This window comes from Cervus canadensis, chromosome 18, assembly GCF_019320065.1.
Source record: "Cervus canadensis isolate Bull #8, Minnesota chromosome 18, ASM1932006v1, whole genome shotgun sequence".
In the NCBI taxonomy this organism is placed as follows: Eukaryota; Metazoa; Chordata; class Mammalia; order Artiodactyla; family Cervidae; genus Cervus; species Cervus canadensis.
Window position 1 is genome coordinate 29,584,391 of NC_057403.1, and position 24,475 is coordinate 29,608,865.

The 24,475-nt window shown below is 46.7% G+C and overlaps 1 protein-coding gene and 1 non-coding gene across 4 annotated transcripts in view; one reads left to right on the top strand and one right to left on the bottom strand.

Annotated features, from left to right (window-relative positions):
* ANKRD27 (ankyrin repeat domain 27) overlaps nt 1-24,475 on the top strand; it is a 59,302-nt gene that overhangs the window by 4,247 nt on the left and 30,580 nt on the right. For 2 of the 3 annotated variants that reach the window (XM_043435579.1, XM_043435578.1), the window contains exons 2-12: nt 6,473-6,604; nt 14,744-14,854; nt 16,764-16,920; nt 17,632-17,786; nt 18,271-18,330; nt 19,200-19,253; nt 19,356-19,421; nt 19,511-19,587; nt 20,406-20,527; nt 21,623-21,701; nt 22,358-22,487. In XM_043435579.1, coding sequence (XP_043291514.1) covers nt 6,503-6,604; nt 14,744-14,854; nt 16,764-16,920; nt 17,632-17,786; nt 18,271-18,330; nt 19,200-19,253; nt 19,356-19,421; nt 19,511-19,587; nt 20,406-20,527; nt 21,623-21,701; nt 22,358-22,487 — 1,113 coding nt within the window. In that variant the 5' untranslated portion in view covers nt 6,473-6,502. Of the gene's footprint in view, nt 1-6,472; nt 6,605-14,743; nt 14,855-16,763; nt 16,921-17,631; nt 17,787-18,270; nt 18,331-19,199; nt 19,254-19,355; nt 19,422-19,510; nt 19,588-20,405; nt 20,528-21,622; nt 21,702-22,357; nt 22,488-24,475 lie in introns of those variants that run through there. The other variant, XM_043435580.1, reaches the window with a different exon arrangement.
* On the bottom strand, nt 165-237 carry TRNAE-CUC. The gene has a single exon. It is a non-coding gene; the product is annotated as a tRNA-Glu (tRNA).

A 24,475-nucleotide genomic window follows, 5' to 3' on the forward strand; every position in this document is an offset into this window, starting at 1 on the left:
TACCCCTGTATAAGAATTCAGCTCTGACATTAAGCATTATTACATATTAGTATTTTTTTTAATTTATTTGGCTGTGCCAAGTCTTAGTAGTGGCACACAGGATCTTCTGTCTTTGTTATGGCGTGCAGGATTTTTTAGTTTTGTTGTGTGGGAGCTATTAGTAGTTCCCCGACCAGGGATCTAACCTGGGCCCCCTGCATTGAGAGTGCAGAGCCTTAGCCATTGGACCACCAGGGAAGTCCCTGATTATTACATATTTTTAACACTGGGACCAAAAGGTCAAGAACAGTGCTGGGCAGAGTTCTCTGTATCCCTACTGCTGGACAGGATTCAGTCATTGGCAACCAGGAGACTGATGTCCAAGAGCAGGCATATGACTTGGACTGAAAAACAGCCAGCTCCATCCCATTCACCAGCAGTGGGTGCTGAGAGTCTTCTCTGTTTACAGTTCATGCATTTGAACCCAGCGTTTTGACGTGACATTCAGGGCCCTTCCCTTCTCTTGCTGCCCCTCTCTGACCTGTTCTGTCTGGATTCTTATTATTTCTCAGAGCTCATTTTCACAACTGGTCAAGAAGAGTTTAGCCTTGAGTTTATTCCTGTGCTCCCCAGGAACATGTTCCAGCCTCCTGATGCTTTCTTTGGCCCTGCTGTGGTCCCTGCCAAGGATGCCCCCCACACGCCCCAGCCCAACCCCATCCCTGGCACTGCTTTCTCCTTACCTTTCCTGGCACTCTTCTGTTTCTGGGTTTTAAGTCTTCTTGCTTCCCAGCGAGGTGGTTCGTTCCTCCATCAGAGCCCACCCTGGTCAGGTCTATCTTGTAGGCGCGGGTGTTGGGGCTCTGCCAGCATCCTGTCTGAGGAGCAGGAGGAGTGTCCCTTCTCAGTTTTAGTCTGACCTTGTCTCATCCTGTTTCTCGTGTGGTTTTTATCTAAGCATCTTTACTTTTGTGCTCCGCCATGTAGAACCAGCTGTGTCCGGAACCAGCACAGAACTTTGTGTTCTTGTGACTCTGCCCCAGCCAAATTATATTATCCAGTTGTTCTGGTAGGGACTCATAAAAGGATTATCTGGGCTCCAGTAATAGTTGCCTTCAACGATTTAAATACCTAAATGGTTGCAGAGCTGGGGCCTGCCGAAGGGATTATATGGAGCCATTTTCATGCTAGGCTTTTCGCCCTAAGAGGATTTGCAGGGAGCTCAGGGGACTTCTTCAGGCAGTCCTCAGGAGGGCCTGCAGCCAGGACAGCCCAGACTGGACCAGACCGAGGGGATTTGATGCGGAGCCTGTTTGGCTGTCTGTCACGGGGAGTTCTTCTATAAGGGAAATGCAGCGTGGAGTCTGTGCCTCCGTGGCTTGTGTGATATAACCCCTAGGCATAATTATTTTTACGTGATGAATGCAGTGGTTAAAGGGATGAGTGTTAGAATAAATTCTGACATCCATCTAACCTTGATTTGGACAACTGACCCTCAGTTTCTTCATCTGCGACATGGGGCAATGATACCTGTGGTTATTGTGAGCATTAGTTGTATTTGGTTACCTGTAGTTATTGTGAGCATTCAGTGGGATGAGAATGTGTAGAAGTCATCACAGTGTCTAGACCAAGGATGCTCTCAAATAAATTGTGGCTGTTTTCAACATTAGACTTTAGGGATAGAATTCATAATGCACTTAGGCATACGGTTCTGGTGTTTTCCCAAAGAGGCATTTTGGAATACTGTTACAAAATGAAAAAGTAATTCAGTTTTTCACTTATATTTCATTCATCTGCTTGTATCAAGGGTAAGATTACTTGATGCCCTTTACTGTTGCTAATTTTCTCTTTTTAATGAAAAGAAGAGGCTCGAGTTCAGAACCTTTGGCAGGCAGTGGTATCTAGCCAGCTTTTAAATAATGTCAATTGGCTTTATCATTTTTTTTTTTGGCTTTATCATTTTTAATTATAAGATTATCTGAATCGGAAGTGATGCTGTTTTTCCATTTAAAGTAGTGATAAGGGTTCTTTTAAAAATACATTTTAAATGGGAGTAGATGTTTGAAGGAAAATGTCAAACATTAACAATAGAGCCGTTGTGTACAACTGTGAAGGTTATTTATTGCACAAGTGACCTACCCCGGGGGAGAAGAGGTGTTGGCCAACTAGGCTAGTGTGTAGCCTATGAGCTGCTTACTAAGCCATGCGCTTTGGCACAGGGCTGTACCTACGGGAAAGATGGGGTGCCTTTTTGTAATTCTCACGAAAGCACCATGTGGGCTAACAGAAAGTGACAGTACATTGGTGTGTAGAGTGGCAAAAATAGTGAGGGTAGCATGTAAATGGAAATCCTGTAAGACAAGTATTCATTTTCTCCATTGTTCAAAACTGAGATGGAGGCTCAGAGAGGTGAAATAACGTGGCCAAAACTCTGATTCCTTTTCTGTGTCCATTTTTCATATTCCTGTCTCATACTTCAGTAAAAACCACACTGATATATGGTCAGGGGAGTAGACTAGGTGTATTGGAAGCCCCATTCACAACAGGAGCAGATCTTTATAGAATATATAAATAATGTCTAATAAAGGTTATACATGGTCTGTGATCTTTCACGAAAATTACATTCTGGCTGTTCTGTGTCTTCATTGCTGTGCGCAGGCTCTCTCTAGTTGTGGTGAGTGGGGGCTTCCCTTTCTTTGTGGTGCGTGGGCTTCTGACTGTGGTGGCTTCCCTGGTTGCAGCGCACAGGCCCTGGAGTGTGCAGGCTGCGGTGTTCGTGGCACACAGGCTCAGTAGCTGCTTCTTGTGGGCTCTAGGGCACAGGCTCGGTAGTTGTGGCGCTTGGGCTTAGTTGCCCTGTGGCCTGTGGAATCCTCCTGGCTGCTGCTGCTGCTAAGTCGCTTCAGTCGTGTCCGACTCTGTGCGACCCCATAGACGGCTGCCCACCAGGCTCCCCCGTCCCTGGGATTCTCCAGGCAAGAACACTGGAGCGGGTTGCCATTTCCTTCTCCAATGCATGAAAGTGAAAAGTGAAAGCGAAGTCGCTCAGTCAGGTCCGACTCTTAGTGACCCCATGGACTGCAGCCTACCAGGCTCCTCTGTCCATGGGATTTTCCAGGCAAGAGTCCTGAAGTGGGTTGCCATTGCCTTCTCCAGGAATCCTCCTGGACCGGATATCAAATCCACTTCCTCTGCAGGTGGATTCCTAACCAGTGGACCACCAGGGAAGTCCATGATCTGTGATCAAATGGAGAAAATTTAGTTGGCAGAAGTAAAAGAGGATGAAGGTAGAAAGACATACCATGCTCATGAAGAATGATTCATTATTATAAAGATGTTGACTCTCCAGTCTATAAATTTAGTGGTTACAATAAAATTCCCAATAGAAATCTCATGGAATTGATAGACTGACTCTAGTTCATGTGATATTGTAGAGAATTAGGTATAACCGAACAACTTTGGAGAACAGGGGGAGAAGTCTTCCTCTATGAGATGTCAAGGCTTATGATGAAGCCATAATTATGTAAACTAATGTGGTCTGATCCTCTCCTAAAGTAATCACTTCTAGCTACAAGTGGCTATTAAGTATTTGAAATGAGGCTACTATGAATTGAGCAGAATACACATCAGATTTTGAAGACTCGGTAGAAGTAAACAGAATGTAAAATACGTCAATAATTTTAAAGCATAGTTCACATGTTGGAAATATATTGTGCCTATATTAAATAAGATAATTAAAATTAATTTCAGTTTTAAAAATATGACTACTAGAAAATTTTAAATAATGTATGTAATTATGTGTAATGTAAATACAGTTACACTTCTCACATAAATCTGTTGGATGGCACTGGTCAAGACCATTGAAACAGTACGGCCCAGAAATAGGCCAAACTTACGTGGGGAGTTGGAATTTGACAAAGGTAGCATTACCAGCTGGTGTGAAAGGGATACAGTATATAAAAGACGATGATGGAACAGTTGGCTTATGCTATGGACCGAATGTTTGGCTCCCCCCCCCCCCGCCATGCCCCCAGCCAGCCCAAATTCATATGTTGAATCCCTAATCCTAAATGTGGTGGTATTTGGAGATGGGGCTTTGAGATCTAATTGGGGTTAGGTTAGGCCATGAAGGTAGGGCCCTCATGATGGGATTAGTGGCCTTATAAAAGGCAGAAGTGACAGGAGAACTCTTTCTCTACTATTTGAGGTTATAGTGAGAAGGTGACCACATACAGTCCAAGACGTGGACCCTCACCAAGAACAAGATCTACTATAGTAGCACCTTGATTTTTGACCCCCAGCCTCCAGAACTGTGAGGAATAAAGTTTGTTGTTTAAGTCTCCTCAGTCTATTGTATTTTGTTATAAGACCCTGACCAAACTAAGATTACCTTCAGAAAAAAATTAGATGCCCAGTTTATAGCATATATAAAAATAAAGATGAATTGAATTCCAAAAAATGAAAAACTTTTAAGAGTCTTAGAAATTACAGGGACTATTTTTGTGGCCTTGGAGTTGGACAGGTTGTGGTTTCAGGTAGCCTTGGCTGCATAACCAGCCAGCCCCCAGATTCGTGACTTACAACTGCTATAGTTTATTGTTCCTTACAATTCTGTGGGCTGGCAAGGTGGGTCTTCCGCTCGTCTCACCTGTGCTCACTAGTGTGGTTGCACTAGTGGGCTGGCTTTGCTTACTGGACCCCCCCTCTCTCCCTCCATGGGCTTTCATCCCATGGGCTTCTCTATTGCATGGTGATCACATGGTGCCAAATGAATGAAAGTGAAATCTGCAAGGTCTCTTGAGGCTGACACTCAGAATCGCAGAACATCAATTCTGTCTGCTTGGTTGGTTAAAGCAAACCACAGGGATGGCTCAAATTTGAGAGATGGGGAAATAGACTTCACCTTCTCATGGGGAAATGGTGAAGTTAGTTTACAAGGGGGCATGCCAAGATGGTAGGATTGCCTTAGCTCCCAAGACCATTGACCAGTAAGGCAAAGATGGACAAGTTCAACTACATTAAAATAAAACACTTTTATTTCTGAAAACACTCATTTGGAAAAATGAAGAGACAAGTCACAGATCAGGAGAAGATATTTGCAACATCTTTTAGTGTCCAGATGTCAAGAGAGCTACCAATGGGAAAGAAAAGGGCCAACAACGCGTTAGAAAAGTGGCCAAAAAACATGGTAATTTATAGCACATAAAGAAGTGATGTTCAACTTCATTAAAGAAATGAAAATTAGAAACAGCGAAGTAGCTATTTTATACCTAGACTGGCATAAATGAGCTGGTCTGACAACTCCAAGAAGCACTGGCTAGGATGTGATAGGAGGAAGGGGAGTGCTCATGGACTTTGCAGGGAGGTCGAAAGTGGTCCAGTGTTGTCAGCATCTGGTGAAGGTGTAGGTCACTAGTACCTCTCCTAGTGACATTCCTAGATGTGTACTCCAGGAACACATAAGAGTGTGAGAGTGTTGGTGTCAGCATTATTTGTAATACTGAAAATGTGGAACCAACTTAAGTATAGGGTATTAGATTAATTGTGTCATGTTCACTTCATACAGTATAGCAGAAATTAGTAACTTAATAGGAGCTGTGTGGATCAGCACTGATAGAACTTGAAAGCATAACGTTGATGGAAAAGATGGAAAAATATATGCTCCAGATGACTTACAGCGTGATACCATTTATGTAGATTTTGAAGCCCATAAAGCAAGATTTTGTATTATATACATGAGTTTTAAAGGAGTAGAAATGTCAGCAAGAAGGATATAGAAACAGCTTTAAGATAGTGGTTGTCTCTGAACAGGGAGGAGAGGATGGGAGGGAGGGGGCAGATAGGGGAACCAGTCTACTCTGATATACTTTATTTCTGAAAAGGAAATCTGAGGCAGATATGGCAATGTGGTAAGATTTGGTAATCCTGGGAGGTGGCGGTGGTTTAGTCGCTAAGTCGTGTCTGACTCTTGTGACCCCATGGGCTGTAGCCCACCAGGATCCTCTGTCCATGGGATTCTCCAGGCAAGAATACTGCAGTGGGTTGCCATTTCCTCCTCCAGGGGATCTTCCCAACCCAGGAATCAAACCCCGATCTCCTGCATTGCAGGCAGATTCTTTACTGACTGAGCTATCTTGGGTGGTAGGTTAGCATTATTACTCTACTTTTCTGTTATGCTTAAAATATTTCATTAAAAACGTGCGTATCTTTAAAATACCATAATTTGGGTCATGTAAGATGTTCTGAAAATAGCTGTTGTTACTTTTGCAATTACTTGGAGCATAACAAGATTTTCTGAACATGATTTATATGTTTAACCAGTAAAAAAGTCATCTTGGAACTTGTGGCTTTTCTTTGATCTTTCCTGACAGTGTGTTAGATCTGTAGAGTGATGCATGTCAGGGATGCTTTTAGGACATTGCCAGATCAGAACTGTTATGTGACACTCCAGTCTGAAGGTGGTCATTTACGGCTGTTTCCTCTCTTGTCCCAGGAGACTCGATCTGCCCCACCTGAAGTCCATATGGCTCTGTATGATGAGGACCTCCTGAAAAATCCCTTCTACCTGGCCCTTCAGAAGTGGCGTCCTGACTTGTGCAACAAGGTGGCCCAAGCCCATGGCATTGTAAGTGCATCGATCCCGATGGTGGTCCTTCTGTGCTGGGCGTGGGAGGCCTGCCTACAAATCTAGTAGACTTCAGTTAAATTTAGCAGGATTCAGATATAGAACTGCTCAGTGCAGCCAGCCCCAGACCATGCTCGGCATGTGGACGAGCAGAGAAGAACCGCCGTGAGCAGCTTCCTCCGGGCAGTCTCCTAAGACTGCTCCAGCCCGGGTGTAATCCTTTCTCTGAACTCTCAGCCCCCAGTATCACCGGTCTCATGGTAGTGACCGCTGTTTCTCCTGTTTCCATGTTGAGCAGGAGGGCTTCTCCAGGGCAGAAATCATATCCTTCCTTGTCTATGAGATGGGTGCTCACTCCCAGAGTAGGGGAATGTGTGAATGTAGGGGTATGTAACCTTCAAAGGCATTTCTTAAAGAGGAGGAACCGAGAGAACTTTCACAGTAGAGACCACAGCCTCAGAAGCCTCCAGGGGCACCCAGGTAACAGGAGTCAGAGGAGAGAGAAACCGCTGTCTGTTGGCGGGGTGTCTGCTGCCTGGAGGGAGGAAGGGCCCGCACTGTAGGCCTTTTTTCTTTCTGAGGTTGGTGAACTTGGCTGACGTCTTACTTACACACTATGGGATACAGAGGGTTAGCTGGGCGCCTTTGTACCGCCTGCCTATGGCAGGGCCTCTTCTTTTTTTTTTTTCCCAAAATAATTTGTATTTATTTATTTGTTTTTGGCTGCACTGGCTCTTTGTTGTTGCGAGGGCTTTTCTCTAGTTGCAGCGAGCGGGGGCTACTCTGTAGTTGCGATGCTCCGGCTTCCCATCACCGTGGCTTCTCCTGTTCACAGCACGGGCTCTAGGGTATGCGGGCTTCGGTAGTTGCTGTGCGTGGGCCTCTTCCCTTCCTGCACTGTCCTCTTTTCTTCTCATGCTTTTGTTCCTGCTTCTCTCCCAATGATGGGGTTTTAGGTGAGTCAGGTGGCCGAGGATTTGAACCAAAGGAGAAATGAGTTAGCTCAGGTTTCTCTGCAACCTTAGAACTGACTTTCCCATGCTTAGCACCCCCCACTCTGCCATCAGAAGCCTGTTTTTGTTTTTTTTCCCAAGTCCTTTCTGGTTTTTATGATTGGTTTTGTGATTAATATCTCTTTCCCAGAATATTTTTTTTACTTTGGATTTTAGAAGTCATAAACTTCATTATTTTAAAAAAAAAATTAAGAGAATACAGTTATTTCCAAAGAAGAAAATAAAAATCTCATGAAGCTCACCACAGGTGTCCACTGTCATCTGTTTATTTCATAGCAGCTCTTAAATGCTGCTCTGTGTAAGGCACTAGGTTTGATGTGGAAGATTCAGCCAAAAATATGAGTAGGCAGCACGATCTTTACCCTCATGGATCTCTACCCAAAATCTAGTGGGAGAGACGGTCGTACTCTGGGTTAATATTTAACTAGTTATGGTGAAATGTCACAGAGAAAAGGCCCAGACATCATGTTAACTGAGAGGGCCTGACCCAACTGGGGAAATATTTCCTTCCCATCTTTGTTCTATGGTGTTTTAGAAAGAAATACTGTCTAGGTAAGAGTGGTTTTTCACAGGCAACTTTCTCTTGTTAAAAGCGCCGTGCCGCAGACCGCTGCTAACCTCTCAGGAAGCCCTGGGGGACCTGTCTCGCTCCTCACTGAGTTGCCAGCACTTAGCACTCCCTGTGACCCAGGAGGTGCTTTTGCAGCTGCCAGCTCAAAATCCCACTCAAGCTCACTTTAGCAAAAGGGGAATTTGGAATAAGAACTTTAGCATCTTAGTCACCTTCCTCTCTGGTACATGGAGGAATAGGACATGCTTCTTCTTCTTTTATTTTTTTTATTTTATATTTTAGTCTGCAAAGTGTGCATGTGAGACCTTAGTTCCCTGGCCAAGGATCAAAGTCTTGTCCCCTGCTTTGGGAACATGGAGTCTCAACCACTGGCCCACCAGGAAAGTCCTGGGAGGTACTACTTAAGTTGCCATCCTGAGATCCCAAGGGTGCCCCAGGCTTCTTACTCTGGCTCCCGCTGAGACCCACAAGGGGCTGTGTGAGGCCCACATTCAGTAGACTCGAGAATCAGCGAGGCCAACTCCTCAGGAAAGGGCAACTGTGGCAAGGAGCCGGCTGTCACTGTCCTGTTCAGCCAGGCCAGGTGTTGATAACCAGCTCCTGCCACCTGTTGGCCATGTGATGGAGCCCTGGCTCATCTAACCTGACCTATTGCTCTTTCTGGGTCTGTTGGTTGAGTGTAAAAAGTAGAATATCCCAATGACCTCTAGAAGAGCGCTCATCCTTTCTGCCATCTCTGAGGGACTCACAGGGCCTCAGCAGGTGAATGCTATATTTCCTTCCATGGGGCTTGGCCACTGGGCTGAGTTTGTGCTAAGTCACTTTAGTTGTGTCCGACTCTGTGGCCCTGTGGACTGTAGCCTGCCAGGCTCCTCTCTCCATGGGATTCTCCAGGCAAGAACACTGGAGTGGGTTGCTATGCCCTCCTCCAGGGCATCTTCCTGACCCAGGATTCGAACCCACATCCCTTAAGTCTCCTGCATTGGCAGGTGAGTTCTTTACCACTAGCATCCCACCTGGGAAGCCTGGACTGAGTTTGGTGGCCCCTGAATCTGCCCTGGGGATTAGGGTCCTTCACTAGGCTCTGAAAATGTGAAGTCACCACTTTTTATTTACTTTTTTTATTTGGCTGCACTGGGTCTTCTCCACAGGATATGGGGTCTTTGTTCCCTGACCAGGGATCAAACCCATGTCCCCTGCATTGCAAGATGGACTCTTAACCACTGGCCATCAGGAAAGTCCTGACATCACCACTTTTGAACATGTGTCTCCCCAGGGTTAAATGGCCTTCACCTCTTCCTCTGCAAATGGAGCTAGCAGGCCCCCTCCCACGACAGCTGAGGGTGCAGGCTGGCTGTTCCCCTCACCTGTCCCAGCCCCTCCTCGAGTTTGACTTCCTTCCCGAACCTTCCTTTGATGGGGCTGCCCCATGTCCAGAAAGGCACCCCCTGCCACCATTTGCTCTTTGACTGGACAGTGGAAGCCCATCTCCTAAAGTTCCTTCTAATTCTGATTCCAGAGACCTGTGACGCCCACACACTGTCTCTCACAGTCACCTTGTTCTTGTGACCATCCGGTTATTATGCAGTGAGTTTTCTTCAGAGCAGCTGCGTAGGCCTCCTGCACCCCGGAGCTCTTGTTCTTGGGGCGTTGGGCAAAAGTTCTCCAGATTTCCCTGGTGGACCGGGAGTGGGTGGGTCCATTTGCCTGTAGCGAAAACAACAATGGCAAAAGGAGATGACATTTGGTCCTTTTATCATGGCCCTGTAATTATGGGTCTAATTATGGGGTATGCAGGCTTCTGAGGGCTCACCTGGGAACTTCTAAGTTCCAGGGAACTGACTTTCAAGAACATGCTTGTACAGCCCAGCTAAGGGCGCTGAAGTTCATATTCCAGTTCTCGGCATTTGCTTAGTAGAGCATCATCTGACAAACACCGAGTTATCTCCTATACTCCGGGCACCACACTGGATTTGCAGGGTCACACGGAGGGATAGGGGACACGACATGCCTTCAGGGACTTCGACGAACAGGTCATTTGTAGGCTAGAGGGTTGAGTATTAGGACAGAAGTGGTCATGTGCTCCGGTGGAGTAGCCGACCCAGGCAGGGGGAAGTCAGGAGGGTGCCCTGGAGTAGGTATGACTAATGGTAATTCTTGTTTTTATGCTTTTTTTTCTTTAATGACTATTATTTTTTAAATTCTTTATAAAGGGGTTATAATAAAAAGTTTTATCGTTAAGCTCTGAACTGAGTCCCTAGCTCATGGGCTTCTCAGCAACTCTGAACTTGGCGTCTTCCACACCGGCTGGTATGGCTCCACAGCCTCCGTTCCAGAAATAGTCTGATCCTCCCTCCTGTGAGGGCACTTGGCACCTGAGCCTGCCTCCCGTGGGTGGCTTCAGAGCCCGCCGCTGATCCCACTCACCCCTGTCTCAGCAGGAACCTGGTGGATGGATGGAGCCACAGAGAGCCAGCCACTGGCTTCTGCTTGCCTTGAAATGCACCAGGCAGCCTTGCCTGCCTGAAAACTTTGGGAGAGTCCTTGAAATTGGAGGCTTCCCTGTTCACTCAGCAAGCACTGATTGGTATCTTCTGTATGGTGAGCCATGGGCTTGGTAATGGGGATTCAGTGCCTCGGGAGCTGGTCACACTTATTTAAGGAGGTGGAGAAGGTGTGTGTACACAGTGGGGATGCACACAGGATGCAGTCACAGTGGTGGTGGGGTGAACGGTGTGTATCTCTGAAGCACCTCACAAGTTCCTGGCCCCTCGGAGGCCCCGCCTCATATGAGACTGTGTGACCCCTGCATCCGCTGAGCTGGAGTAGGGCAATCCCTTGGCCTGCCTTTGGCCACCCCGGTTTGGCCACCTGGGTCATGCTGTCCTCTTGCCTGGGGCCAACCCTCTCATCTCCAAGATCTTCTTTTTGTGTTCCAGGTTGCAGTGAGGACATCTAGGAGCCTTGAGGCTGTTTCTTGATTCTGGCTCGTACCTGAGGGCCTCTTGTTTTTTTAAACCGCACTTTTATTAACATTTTAAAATTATTATGATTTTCTCTCCTTTTTTTCTCTCCTCATCTGGTACCACTAAGCCCATCTCAGGACCTTTGCACATGCTTTCTTCTGACAAAAACGTTCTTCCTGGGACTTCCCTGGTGGTGCAGTGGTGAAGACTCTGAGCTTCCACTGCAGGGGGCATGGGTTTGATCCCTGGTCTGGGAACTAGGATCCTGCATGCTGTATAGTGTGCCCCCCTCCCCAAAAGAAGTTTTTCCCTTAGATCTTTACTTGGTGGGTCCTTCTCTCCATCCATTCCTTGCTCAAATGAGACTTTCTTAGAGAGCCGCCCCCCAGACCTTAACAACTTGACCTGAGTTAGCTAACCTTTGCTCCACTCCAGGCATTCTCTGGCTTGATGCCCTGCTTTATTATCTGCATAAAACTTACTGATATATGGAATCTGTTATATTGTTTAAAAAAATCTGTATACCCCACTTAGAATGTAATGTCCATGAGGACAATTCACCATATCTCCAACAGTGCCCAGTGTCATGAATATTGAATGGAGAAAAGAACAGGAAAACCAAACTCAAATTTTAATACTTACTTGGATAAAGTTGGCTACCTGAAAAATTTTTTAAAAGTTATTGTGTTTAATCTCAAACACGAACAAGTGAAAAGAATCATACCATGTGCCCCTGCCCCCATCACTCAGCTTCCACAGCGCCGGGCTCAGACGCCAGCACTTATCACTTCGACCCCTGCTGCCCTCTCCCCTTGGCCAGGGGATCATTTGGAAACAAATTCCAGAAAATTATATAAGGTAGTCATACTGGCACCCCACTGCAGTACTCTTGCCTGGAAAATCCCGTGGACGGAGGAGCCTGGTAGGCTGCAGCCCATGGGGTCACTAAGAGTAGGACACGACTGAGTGACTTCACTTTCACTTTTCACTTTCATGCCTTGGAGAAGGAAATGGCAACCCACTCCAGTGTTCTTGCCTGGAGAATCCCAGGGACAGGGGAGCCTGGTGGGCTGCCGTCTATGGGGTCTCACAGAGTCGGACACGACTGAAGCGACTTAGCAGCAGCAGCAGTCATATGATTTCATCTGTAAATCTTTAGGAATGTAGTTTTCAATGATAAGGACTTTAAAAAAAAACCACAACCTCACGCCATTATCATAGCTCAAAAATTCCTCAGTGACTTTGGTGGTGGTGTTCACTATGCAAATCTCCCACCTCATCTCATAATTCTTTGTTTGTTTTCCAGTTGGTTTGTTTAAATCAAAATCCAGAGGAGATCCACACATTATTCTGGATTTGATAGGCCTTTGTTTTTTTCAGTTGAAGTTATGGTTTGGTTCAGTTCAGTTCAGTGATTCAGCTGTGTCCGACTCTTTGCGACCCCATGAACCACAGCACGCCAGGCCTCCCTGTCCATTACCAACTCCTGGAGTCCACCCAAACCCATGTCTGTTGAGTTGGTGATGCCATCCAACCATCTCATCCTCAGTCGTCCCCTTCTCCTCTGGCCCTCAATCTTTCCCAGCATCAGGGTCTTTTCAAACGAGTCAGCTCTTCGTTATAGTTGATTTACAATATTGTGTTAGTTTTGGGTGTACAGCAGTGATGCAGTGATTCAGTTCTTTTTCAACACAGGTTATTACAAGGTCTTGAAGATAATTCCTTGGGCTGTACAGTAAATCTTTGTTACTGGGTATGCCTTTTAAGTCATTCTTTTTTCTCCTAATGTTATTGAGCTAAACTTTCAGAGCAGTTAAACTGTACCTACGTAGTGTGAAAGTTGATCCATATCGACACATCTATAGGCTTATGAAGCCATCACCACAGTCTTAAGTGCCTTATTATTGTGTTTTTAATTTAAAAAAATTCAATTCAATTAATAATTATTATTACTTTTTCAGCTGCACTGGGATTTTGTTGCAGTACACACGCTTTCCCTAGGTGCAGTTCGGTCAGAGCAGGGGCTCTAGAGCATGCAAGCTCATTAGTTGTGTCACGAGGGCTTAGTTGGCCCATGGCATGTGGGATCTTAGTTCCCTGACCAGGGATTGAACCCACGTCCCCTGCATTGGCAAGGCAGATTCTTAACCATTAGACCACCAGAGAAGTCCCTTAAGTTTCTTTTTAGCTATATCCCTTTCTTTCCTCATTTTCCTTCTTTCCTTGAAATTCATGTATCCAGGTCATTTATCCTATAGGCTTTCCTACCTTCTGGCTTTTGCCAGTTGCAGTCCTGTGTTGGTGTTCACCAGAGTCCTCTGGTCTCTGTATTTCCTGAACTTGGTAGCTAAGTCTAGCTCTGGGTCTGATTCAGTCTTGATTTTTTGTGGAGGGGCAAGGCCACTTCATACACAGTGGTGATCTTTCATCAATGAGGGCCTCCGTTTCCTGCTCTGAGGACTTGGTGTGTCCCTGTCCCCTGTGGGGAGAGAGGCCGTGCTGCTCTTTCTGACCTATCTAGCGAAGCTCCTGGTGACAGCTGCTCTCAAAGGCCCAGAGTTTCACGGTGTCTTTGCAGAGGGAACTCCAGCAGGGACGGGGCTGTGTTCCCAGCACTGGCCTCCAGGAGGTCTCAGGACAGAGCAGTGATGGGTGTGGGTGGTGGGAGTTTAAGGCACGGCTCTGCCACTCTCTGTACCCCCGGACAAGTTGCTGAACTCCCTTGAGCCTCAGTTTCCTTGTCTGTACAATGGGGACGGTGCAGAAGCCCCTTGCCTTGTTAAGCTGCTTCAGGAGTTGGGGCCCTGGTCAGGGGCCCAGCTGGTCGACCACCTTGGTCATCTTCTTCCAGGTGCATTTGAGAGCCTCCTCTTAAATGTGAGTCCCCGGGCCAAGCACAGATCCATGTGGATGCCAGGGCACCTTCCTTTGCTGTGCTGAGCAGAGAGGCTGGTATCAGGTCAACGTGGTGGCCACGGTGGGACCAAAATTCACGTTTCAGGTTGAACCTGCTCCAAAGACAGAGCCTGGCGCCCGAAATATCCCTGGTGGAGATGGCAGCCTGAGCTAGGAAACCCTATTTCTGTGGCTGGTACAACCAGCTGCGATCACAATTGGGCTTAAAAAAAGCATGGAGAAAAGATGGGAAGGAAACTGTCTTCAATGTGCCATGTTTATCATGCAGGTGGTGGGATTATGTGTCATCTTTTAGTTTCACTTTTCTGTGCCCTTCAAACCTTTCTTCACTTGGAAGAAAGTGTCTGAGCCTGCTGAGGACAAAGCGGGCACCTGGGGTAGCTATGGAGAGGGGCCCAGTGGGGTGGGACTGAAGCCCCTCCCACCTCCTTCCCCCGACCCCTGAGATCCTGGATGGATGAGACGTGTCCCACTCCCTCGTCAGGGTGGGGGCCTTGGCTTCCATCACAGCGACAAGAGATTATCTGCTGCCACTTTGACTAATAGCCCCAGGGGTTGTCTGTCTGCAGGTCCCCACAGCAATTCCAGCTGGAGCATCTTCAGATACCTCCTGTTCCGCTGAAGTTGTAAACAACACATCTCTTTAGCATTCACTTTAATTTTTTTTTTCCAGGTGTTAGTACCCTGCAAAGGAAGCCTGTCAACCAGAATTCAGTCTACTTGTCAGTTTGAGTCCTATATTTTGATTCCAGTGGAAGAACACTTTCAGACCTTAGATGGAAAGGTATTCTTTGACTTCCTTATGGGTCACCCAGGACCACTCAGTGTCTGCGAGTTGGGGAGGGGAGGGAATCCTGCTGCTCACCCTTTCTTGTCTGTGTTACCTGGTGGCTTTGACACCACAAAGGCCCTGCTGCCTTTTGAGTGAAGAGGAGCTGGCCGTGGAGAGCAGGGTCCTGGCTGTGGCCTGGAATTGGAGGTAGTGCTGGTCACATCTCCTTTAGCCCATGGGGCTTCTGCCAGGGAACTGGGGAGTTACTGGGACACCTCCTCAGAGAGGCCCTGTCAGAGCGAGCTGTTTATCCTTGTGCCCTTGGGATCAGAGATGAATTTCTAATTTTTTAAGAAACCTGTAGAATGAGATGGTCAGATGGCATCACCGACTCAATGGACATGAGTTTGAGCAAACTCCAGGAGATAGTGAAGGACAGGGAAGCCTGGCGTGCTGCAGTTCATGGGGTCACAGAGTCGGACACTGCTTAATGACTGAACAACAATGACATAGGAAGTTTTAACCTATAGAAAGTTCCAGTAATGTACAGAGAACATTCACATAGCTTTCTCTGCAGACTGGTCAGCTGTTTGCATTTTGGCCACATCTGTTTCATCTCCCCACCCCCATCTGTCTATCTTTCTATCTGTTAACACACACACATATTGTTACTTTTTTCTGAACCCTTTTCAGAAAGAGTAAGTTGCAGATACCTTGCCCCTTGACTTCAAAACCACGTGTATCTCTTATGTAATGCAGCACAGTGGTCATACTCAGAAAATTTCAGGTTGGCAGAATTCTCTTCTCCAACATACTGTCCTTAAATAAACTGTGCTAATTATAATACCCTTTTAGAGCAAAAAAGTTCTTTTTTTAAGATCCAGGATCATGTCTGGGATCATGCAACATATTCTGTTTTTGTCTTTTTAGTTTCTTTCTTTTGGAACAGTTCCCGGTCTGTGTCTTTAATGACATTGACATTTTTGTCTTCCTTTGTAAACCCTCCCTCAGTGTGGGTTTCTCTGATGTTTGCCTTGGTCAGATCACAGTTAAGCGTTTTCAGTTAGAATGCCCCCTGAAGGGTGTTTTATCTCAGTACTTGGTGTCAGGAGGTATGTGACGTCTGTCTCATGGTTGATGTTAACTTTGGGGTAGGCTTTTTCTTGTTGTTTTTTTAATAAGTGGAAGCAGATAGTTTCTGAGAGGGTTAAGTTCCGTCCCTGGTCAGGAATGGCTGTGGTCCCCAGCCTACCCACAGTCAGCAGCGGGGGCCCACGCTGGTGTAGCCGGGGCTTGTGGGTGCCTGAGGTGGGGTGGGACCAGAGGTGGGTACGGTATGCCAGCCTGGGAGAGGGGAGTCTGCAGTCCGGTGGCCCCTGAGCAGGCTGCTGTTTTCCTGCGGGGTTCTGCTCACCACAGCTGTGCGTCAGTTTACCTGTTCACTTCCCAGTACCCAAATCTCCCAGGAGAACAGAGGCACCAGGCTCATCGTGGCCAGTCTTCCCTGGGCACCCCAGCCACGGCCAGAGTGATGAGCCAAGGAGGAGTGCCGTGAGCATCCTCCAACCCCTCTGGGTTACAGCATCGAGGTCATTCTGATCTCTTATTCAGCAAGGAGAACCTTCTTTTTCTTTTTCCAGAGAATACAGGCTTTCTTCTTCTCTAAGGAGCAGCTTAACGCTTTTCTGTTGTGACATGTGAAATTGGTCAGGGTATCATGTAGCCACCATAAGAGGGTGCACAAGGAGGGAAGAAAACATTTTAGTCCCCAAAAGCAAGATCGAAGTATTGGTGCCCTCCTGAAAACCACACTGGGGAAGAGGCGGGTGGGCGGGTGGGGTGAAGCGCCTGATGGTGGCCAGGCTGAGAGGGGTGGGTGGTCACAGCGGCTGCTGGTGCAGTGACCTATCTCTTGTTCTAGGATGTCTTTATCCAAGGAAACAGGATTAAACTAGGAGCTGGTTTCGCCTGTCTTCTCTCAGTGCCCATTCTTTTTGAAGAAACTTTCTACAATGAGAAAGAAGAAAGTTTCAGCATACTGTGCATAGCCCATCCTTTGGAAAAGACAGAGAGTTCAGGTATTCTGGGAGAAAACCCCTTTCTCCTGACTGGGAGAAACCTGCCTGTTGAACTTCCTCCTGACACAGCAGTTATGAACATCTCATAAAATATTCAGGAGCCCACTAGAAACCTGCATAACTGCTTACAGTAATTCCCCCTGGAACGTAGATCCGAAAGTCATCTTGAGCCAGCGTGACGTGGGTGAGGCCACATCACATGCGGCTACACGTGACCTCAGTGGGAAAGTCACCCCCTGGAGTCATGCAAAACGGCAGCCCTGGCTTTGTCTCTGGGCCTTAGCTTTAGGACTGTCTTTTATGGCATTATTAGTCACAGAGCCCCACTGCCATGCTTCTCTGAGATCTCATTATTTTCAACAGATAACAATTCTTTGGTGCTCCAGGAAAACTGAGATAATGATGTACCAAATGCTGTCCGAGGTCTTATTGTCAGGAATCAGGGCTTCATCTCTAGAGCCTCCCAGGCCATGCCTGTGATCGCAGAGAGTTCAGGTTTTGTCCCAGGGAAGGGCTTCAAGAGGACCAGGCTCCCTGGACCCCTACCTGGGCCACTGTTGGGTGATATCTTGAAACAAGCTTATCCCTCTCCTCCTGTGGGAGAGGGTGACCCAGATCCTGGCTGAGCAGGGCAAAGGACTGTGGGACTTCTTTTCTTCAGGAAACAGCGATGGCTTCAGCCAGCCTGACCCTCTTGCCTCTTTTTTTCAGAGGAGCCTTCGACATCCTCAGATTCTTTTTCCCTGAAAACCATCGAGGATGTGAGAGAGTTTCTGGGAAGACACGCAGAGAGATTTGACAGGAACATCGCCTCTTTCCAGCGAACGTTCAGAGAGTGTGAAAGAAAGAGCCTCCGTCATCACATAGTCAGTCGCTGAGTCCTGCTTTTCCTTAGGCGTGGCCTGGCTCAGAGCACCAGGATCACTCTGCCACTTTGCTGCCGCCTCTGTAGGCAGTGTTTACATATCTGAAGTGAACATTGAAACGTCCAGCAAAATGTTGGATTCTGTTTAAATGTTTCTTGTTACCTAAAAAAGTAACAAGCATGGTAGAAAACCTGAAAAATCACAGAGAAGTATAATGATGAATATTGTTATCATGTGTGTTAACCCTAAGGGGAATATTTTTTCCTACTCTTACTGCATAGACACCCAGAAAAGAAAATTGGAAAAAAAAATCACATACTTAATTTGAAAAAAAAATCACATACTTAATTTGATAAGCTTTCATTAGGACTTAGAGATTTTTGCACAGGAGATCCGTTTTGTGAGATATTCTCTTGGCTCCGTCCTGGGTTGTGTTGTGGCCTCTGATTCCAAGGGTGGCCTCTCTCTGGTCTGTGTTCCGCAGGACTCCGTGAATGCTCTCTACACCAGATGCCTCCAGCAGCTCCTGAGGGACTCCCACCTGGTAAGCAGCATGGCCTGCAAAAGAGAGACTTGCCAGAAAGAGAAAGACAGATACCATACAATGTCACGTATACGTGGAATCTGAAACAGGATACGAATAAACTTACCTACGAAACAGAAACAGACTCACAGACACAGAGAACAGACCTGTGGTTGCCAGGGAGGAGAGGGTTGGGGTGGAGATGGAGGGGGAGGTTGGGGCGGAGATGGAGGGGGAGGTTGGGGAGGAGATGGAGGGGGAGGTTGGGAGTGGGATGGAGGGGGAGGTTGGGGTTAGCAGTTGTAAGGTACTACATATAGAAAGGAAAACAACAAAGTCCTACTGTATAGCACAAAGAACTACATTCCATATCCTATGACAGGGATTTCCCTGGTGGTCCAGTGGCTTAGAATCTATGCTCCCAATGCAGGGGGCCTGGGTTTGATCCCTGATCAGGAAACTAGATCCCAGATGCTGCAACTAAGAGCTTGCATGCCACAGTTAAAGATCCCATGTGCCTCAACTAAGACCCTGTGCAGCCAAATAAATAAATACATATTTAAAAAAAAATCCTTTGATGAACCATAATGAAAAAGAATATCATGGAAAAGAATGGGTATATAATGGAAAAGACTATAGAAAAGAAAAAGAATATAGAAAAAGAAGATCTTTTCATAATGGAAAAGAATATAGAAAAAAAATGTGCATATATATATATATGTATGTATGTATATGTATAACTGAATCACTTTGCTGTCCAGCAGAAATTAACACAATACTGTAAATCAATTATACTTCAATTAAGAAAACAAAACCAAAAACCAAACAGAGACTTGTGGTTTGGCCCAGGCCAGTCCACGCTCTGTAACTGTCCTCTCCTTGTCCTCCAGAAAGTGCTCGCCAAGCAGGAGGCCCAGATGAACCTGATGAAGCAGGCGGTAGAGGTAAGGGGCCTGGGAAGCGAGGGGAGAGGCGGTCCAGTGCCGGGGCCTCCTTTGCTGCCTCCTTTCCCACACACACATATCTTGAACCTGTTGACTTCACAGATGTACGTCCAGCATGATATTTACGACCTGATCTTCAAGTACGTGGGGACCATGGAGGCAGCAGAGGTAGGCTCTCTGTCATCACCATGCAGGATGGAAGCCCTGTTTTCCAAGCCTTTTCAGACATTTGAAGCTTCATTAAAATCTCTTGTTAGGATGCTGCCTTTAACAAAATCACGAGGAGCCTTCAAGATCTTCAGCAGAAGGATATCGGTGTGAAACCTGAGTTCAGGTAAGGGTTTATACTGCAGCATTGGCGTCCTCGGGGGCTGGGCCACTGTGTCCCCTGGAAGCTGGAGCCTCAGTAGCAGTGTTGGCACTGGTTGACATGGTTCAGACTGCGGAGCAGGGCGGTTATTTGTGACCAAAGATAAAGGCTTAAAGTTGGTAGATGAGTGTTTCAGAGCCGGCACATTCCTGCACCCAGCTGCCAGCGTGCCGGTGGGTGGGAGCCGGAGGAGGTGGGGTCATGCACAGCTGGTCTCTGGCTGGGCATGCAGCTCACCCAGGTGGGCCTTGCACACTGACATCTCTCATCACCTGCTGGTCTGAGGGCCCCCTGCCTTAGGGGCACCTCCTTTTGATTTTGTTTCTTTTTTTTTTTTGGCTGCAGCTTGAGGCTTGCAGGATCCCAGTTCCCCGATCAGGGATCGTATCCTCACCCCACCCTGCAGTGGAAGCGTGGAGTCCCATGCCCTGGACTGCCAAAATATTCTCTGGAGTACCTCCTTTTGAGTTGTTTCATCAGGATACAAAAATGTCTAATATCTTTGTCTAATTTTTTTCCCCCTTTGGCCTATTTCACTCTGAAGCTAAAGATTGTTGATTTTTTCCCCCCTAATTTTTTGGTGCAGCAACATCACCTGGCAGCCTGCTCAAGACCTTGAAAGCTGCTGGGTTTTGCCGCTGACTCAGATTGCTTCTGAGTGTCTATTTCTGTTTGCCATTACTTATGGTTTGCCATGAGAAATGTAAATCTGAGGTTTGTGATTACCAAGAAGGGCCCTCACACCATGGTCTTACATGGTCACTTCCCAAATGACTTTGCAGCTTCAACATACCTCGAGCGAAGAGGGAGCTGGCTCAGCTGAACAGGTGCACGTCCCCGCAGCAGAAGCTGGCTTGTTTGCGGAAGGTGGTGCAGCTGATCACCCAGTCTCCCAGCCAGAGAGGTGTGTGCTCAGGGCGGTGGCTGCCAAAGTCCAGATGCAAACGTCTGTTGAGGAGCAGTGCCATCCTAAAGGGCCATAGAGATGGGCTGATGTGTAGTAGTGTGTGTGAGCACCCCGGAGCCTATTCTGCAGAGTGGGTGCCTAGAAACGGGGGTAGGGGGTAGGGGGATAGGTTAGGCATCTTTAGGTAAGAAAATGTTGGTGGAGAAGCAGTGGGCTCAAAAAAAAGCCAAGCTGGTGATGGGTACAGGGGATTTCAACTGTTAGGTTGTTCTAATTTTGTATATATTTAAAATTTTCCATTATTAAAAGTAAAAACAAAATAAGAAAAAATTAATGAGAAGGCAGATCTTTGTGGGCCAGTACGGATGCTCTTCAAAGTGTATTAAATAAAATGAACAGGAGTGTGGAAGGTATACTTCCAGGAGCACTGCACAAAGGGAGTTGCTCTATATCCATATATATATATATATATATATATATATATATATATATATATACACACACACAGTGGGGTGATCATAGCCTCTCTTGGAATGATACGTGGGAAGCAACAGAAGTGGCTTCTGAGGAAGAAGTCTGGGTGGCACGGATGGGAGAGCCATGCACAGTCAGCTCTTTTGTACCGTTTGGAATTTTAAATGTGTGACTGAATCACTTAAACAAAATTTCAATGAGAAATTGCCCATCAGCCCTGGACTCTGCAGTGTATAAAATGGAAATGATCTCGGGAGGAAAGAGGCTTCTGGCAGTGATCCTGGCACACCTTTGAGCCATATCCACCATCACTGACTTCCCTGGGCTCTTTCCCTGTCCTGGGATTGGGGTGGTGAGGGTGGGACGGGTAGCAAGGGGTGGTCTGCTTGGAGCTTGCTGTTTTCTGCACATGTTCTCAGGACACGAGGCACTCATTTCCTCCTGGAGTCTGACATCTATTCAGGACACTAGAAAGGAAATTGTGCGATTGAATTTCTCCCCGATGTGCCATCTTCCTGGATTGTGGTTTTGTGGGTTGGACGGTGGGGGGGAGTTGATAACGCCTGTCAGTCCATTTGTGTCCCAGGATGGCCCTGAATGTGTGTTTCCCGCTTGCAGTTAACTTGGAGACCATGTGTGCTGACGATCTGCTGTCAGTCCTGTTGTATTTGCTTGTGAAAACAGAGATCCCTAATTGGTAATATATATATATATTTTTTTAAATAACTTTTTTCAAAACGGCAGCACTGCACTGGGGTGGTTTTAGTGTCACTCTAGGAAGCGGAGTGCCGCCTATGAGCCAGGTACCTGCCCTGCAAAGGGTGTCTGTCATCCACCTGCAGGTGGGGAAACTGAGGCCCAGAGATCTTACGTTTCTCTCTGGAACATGTGGCTAGTCAGCGGCTGAGAGGCAAGTGAGCTGCAGTTCTGTGTGGCCCCAAAGCCCATCCTTTTCTCACAGAAACCCAAATTCACCATAGAAAAAATCAGCTTCCTACAAATTAGCTCATTGCAGGAAAGTAGCAAGTGGCTTTACTTCTTTTGCCTTTTTTTTTTAATATTTATTTATTTGGCTGTAGCAGGTCTTAGTTGTGGCATGTGGGATCTAGGTTAGTTCCCTGACCAGCGATGGAACCTTGGCTACCTGCATTGGGAGCAGAGGCTCTTAGCCACTGGACCACCAGGGAAGTCCCAATTATTTCCCTAATTGCACTCCATCTAAATAAAGATCCCAGGGGAAGCCGCCTTAGCTCCCCAGAGCTGACTGACTTTGTGACCAAGCCAATAGCATCATTTCTACCGAAGTGTTATTGGGGGTATAGAGCAATTAAACTGTTTTCTTCCTTTTATTAGGATGGCAAACTTGAGTTACATCAAAAACTTCAGATTTAGCAGCTCAGCCAAAGATGAACTGGGATACTGCCTGACCTCAATCGAGGCTGCAATCGAATACATTCGGCAGGGAAGCCTCTCTGTTAAGCCAGTAAGAGCTCCATCCTGTCCCGCCCTTTCTCTGTGGCTGCCATGGTGTGTGTGGTGGGGTTCTCAGGGTGGTGTGGAGGAGGAGGAACAGAGATGCTCTCCCAAGAGAATGGGGACTCAGCCATTTAAAAACTGCCTGGCAGACTGCACACAAAGCAGCCAGTAGGTTGTGAAAGTTGGCAGGTTATCCTTGGCTCTCACTTCATTGATCTCCTGCTTCATTAATCCTGGTCATCCTCGAATGCACACGGGCAGAAGGGGACACCAGAAGTGGTGAATTGGGGTACCCTGATCATGCTGGGCAAGAGATGAGGTTAGTAACATCTGCAGTTTTAAGGACTCAGCGGCCCTATTGTAATTTCCTTGGTTGGTTGATGAACTTAGACTGGCAGAGGCAATTATATTCCCATGAGAGCTGTGAGAGTCTTAAACCAAGATTGCACTGCTGATTTATTTCGCATTATACCAACCACCAAAACGTGACAGTACTCACAGAAATTGCAAAGTTGAAATCAATCGAATGAAGAGATTTCTGTATTAAAAACCCAGAACCCCAAGGATTGAACATTCACACTCAATCTTAATTTTCCCCTGATGTTGGAAGCTCCCCAAAGTAATGACAAGTTGAAACATCTGAAAAAGAACATAGGGCTGTTCAAATGGGGACACTCGGGTACAAGCAGTTCCATGAATTCATTCATTGTTAACATGTTTATGTATTTTCCAGTCTTTTTCCTTGCCATGTATATCTTAGGTAATTGAAATGATATTGTAGATAACATTGCATACTGTTTTTTTCTCCAGAAAGGATAGTTTTCTTTTTTTTCTGATTAGAAGGCTAATATTTGTTTATAAATAATATTTGATGTATAAAAAGTTGCAGTGAAGACAGCAAAAGCCTCCTATAAACACAGTAGCTGTGAATGACTTTTACTAACATTTTGATAGATGTCTTTTTCTGTGCTTACACAATTATATTTTTAACCAAAATTTGAGTTTCTGCTGCACTTGATGGCACATAGCCTGACAGAATCCTGGTGCTTGCTGAAGAATTAAGTTCTGCTCTCGTCTGGGTTTGATTTGATCACCCATACACATACACAGGAGCTTGCCAGGTGACTCAGTGATAAAGAATCCCCCTGCCAATGCAGGAGACACAGGTTCGATTCCTAGGTCAGGAATATCCCCTGGAGGAGAAAATGGTAACCCACTCCAGTATTCTTGCCTGGGAAATCCCATGTGCAGAGGAGTCTGGTGGGCTACAGTTCATAGGGTCTCAAAGAGTCGGACACGACTGAGCATGCCTGCATGAATATAAGCACACCCACGCAGGTAAAATTAGAGGCTGTGCAGAATTGGACATAACTGAAGCGACTTAGCATGCATGCATCTCATCTCAGATGGGTCTTGTGCGACTCTCAAGAAAAGTTGCTTCTAATTCAGAGGAAACCATTAACATTCAGAATGTACATGTGGTGTACATGGGCGCCTCCGCATACACACGTGTCCACAGAGTCAGAAATGCCGCTCACTTCCAGAGCTGGGCAGTAAGATGTCTTAGGTTGAATTGTCTTCTGTGAGGTTCCAGGAACGCATGTTGTTCCCATGGTGCCTGCCTTGGGGAGGTTTTCCATCACAGCCCTGCCCTTCTGGTGCTTTCCCTCTGATTGCTGTCCTCTCCTGGACCCACTGCCCTGCAGAGGCCTCGCCTAGTGTCCTCGATGGGGCCTTGTCACCTGGAGGGAGGCACCCACCTCTTGAGGTGCTCCTGTCCCCTTGCTGCCCACTTCCTGTTCCGCAGCCATCCTGCTTTCTCGCTTTCCATGATGTGTAGGCAGGATGGCCAGCCCTTGAAGGCCTTTGGCCAGAGAATAAAGAGATGGTTGACCAGACACCATCACTCAGCTTCTCACACCTGCTTTGCCTTCAGAAAATGTTCCAAGTGGGATCGGGGAGTATGTGAGGGGGGACCTCTCCTGCTGGTGTATG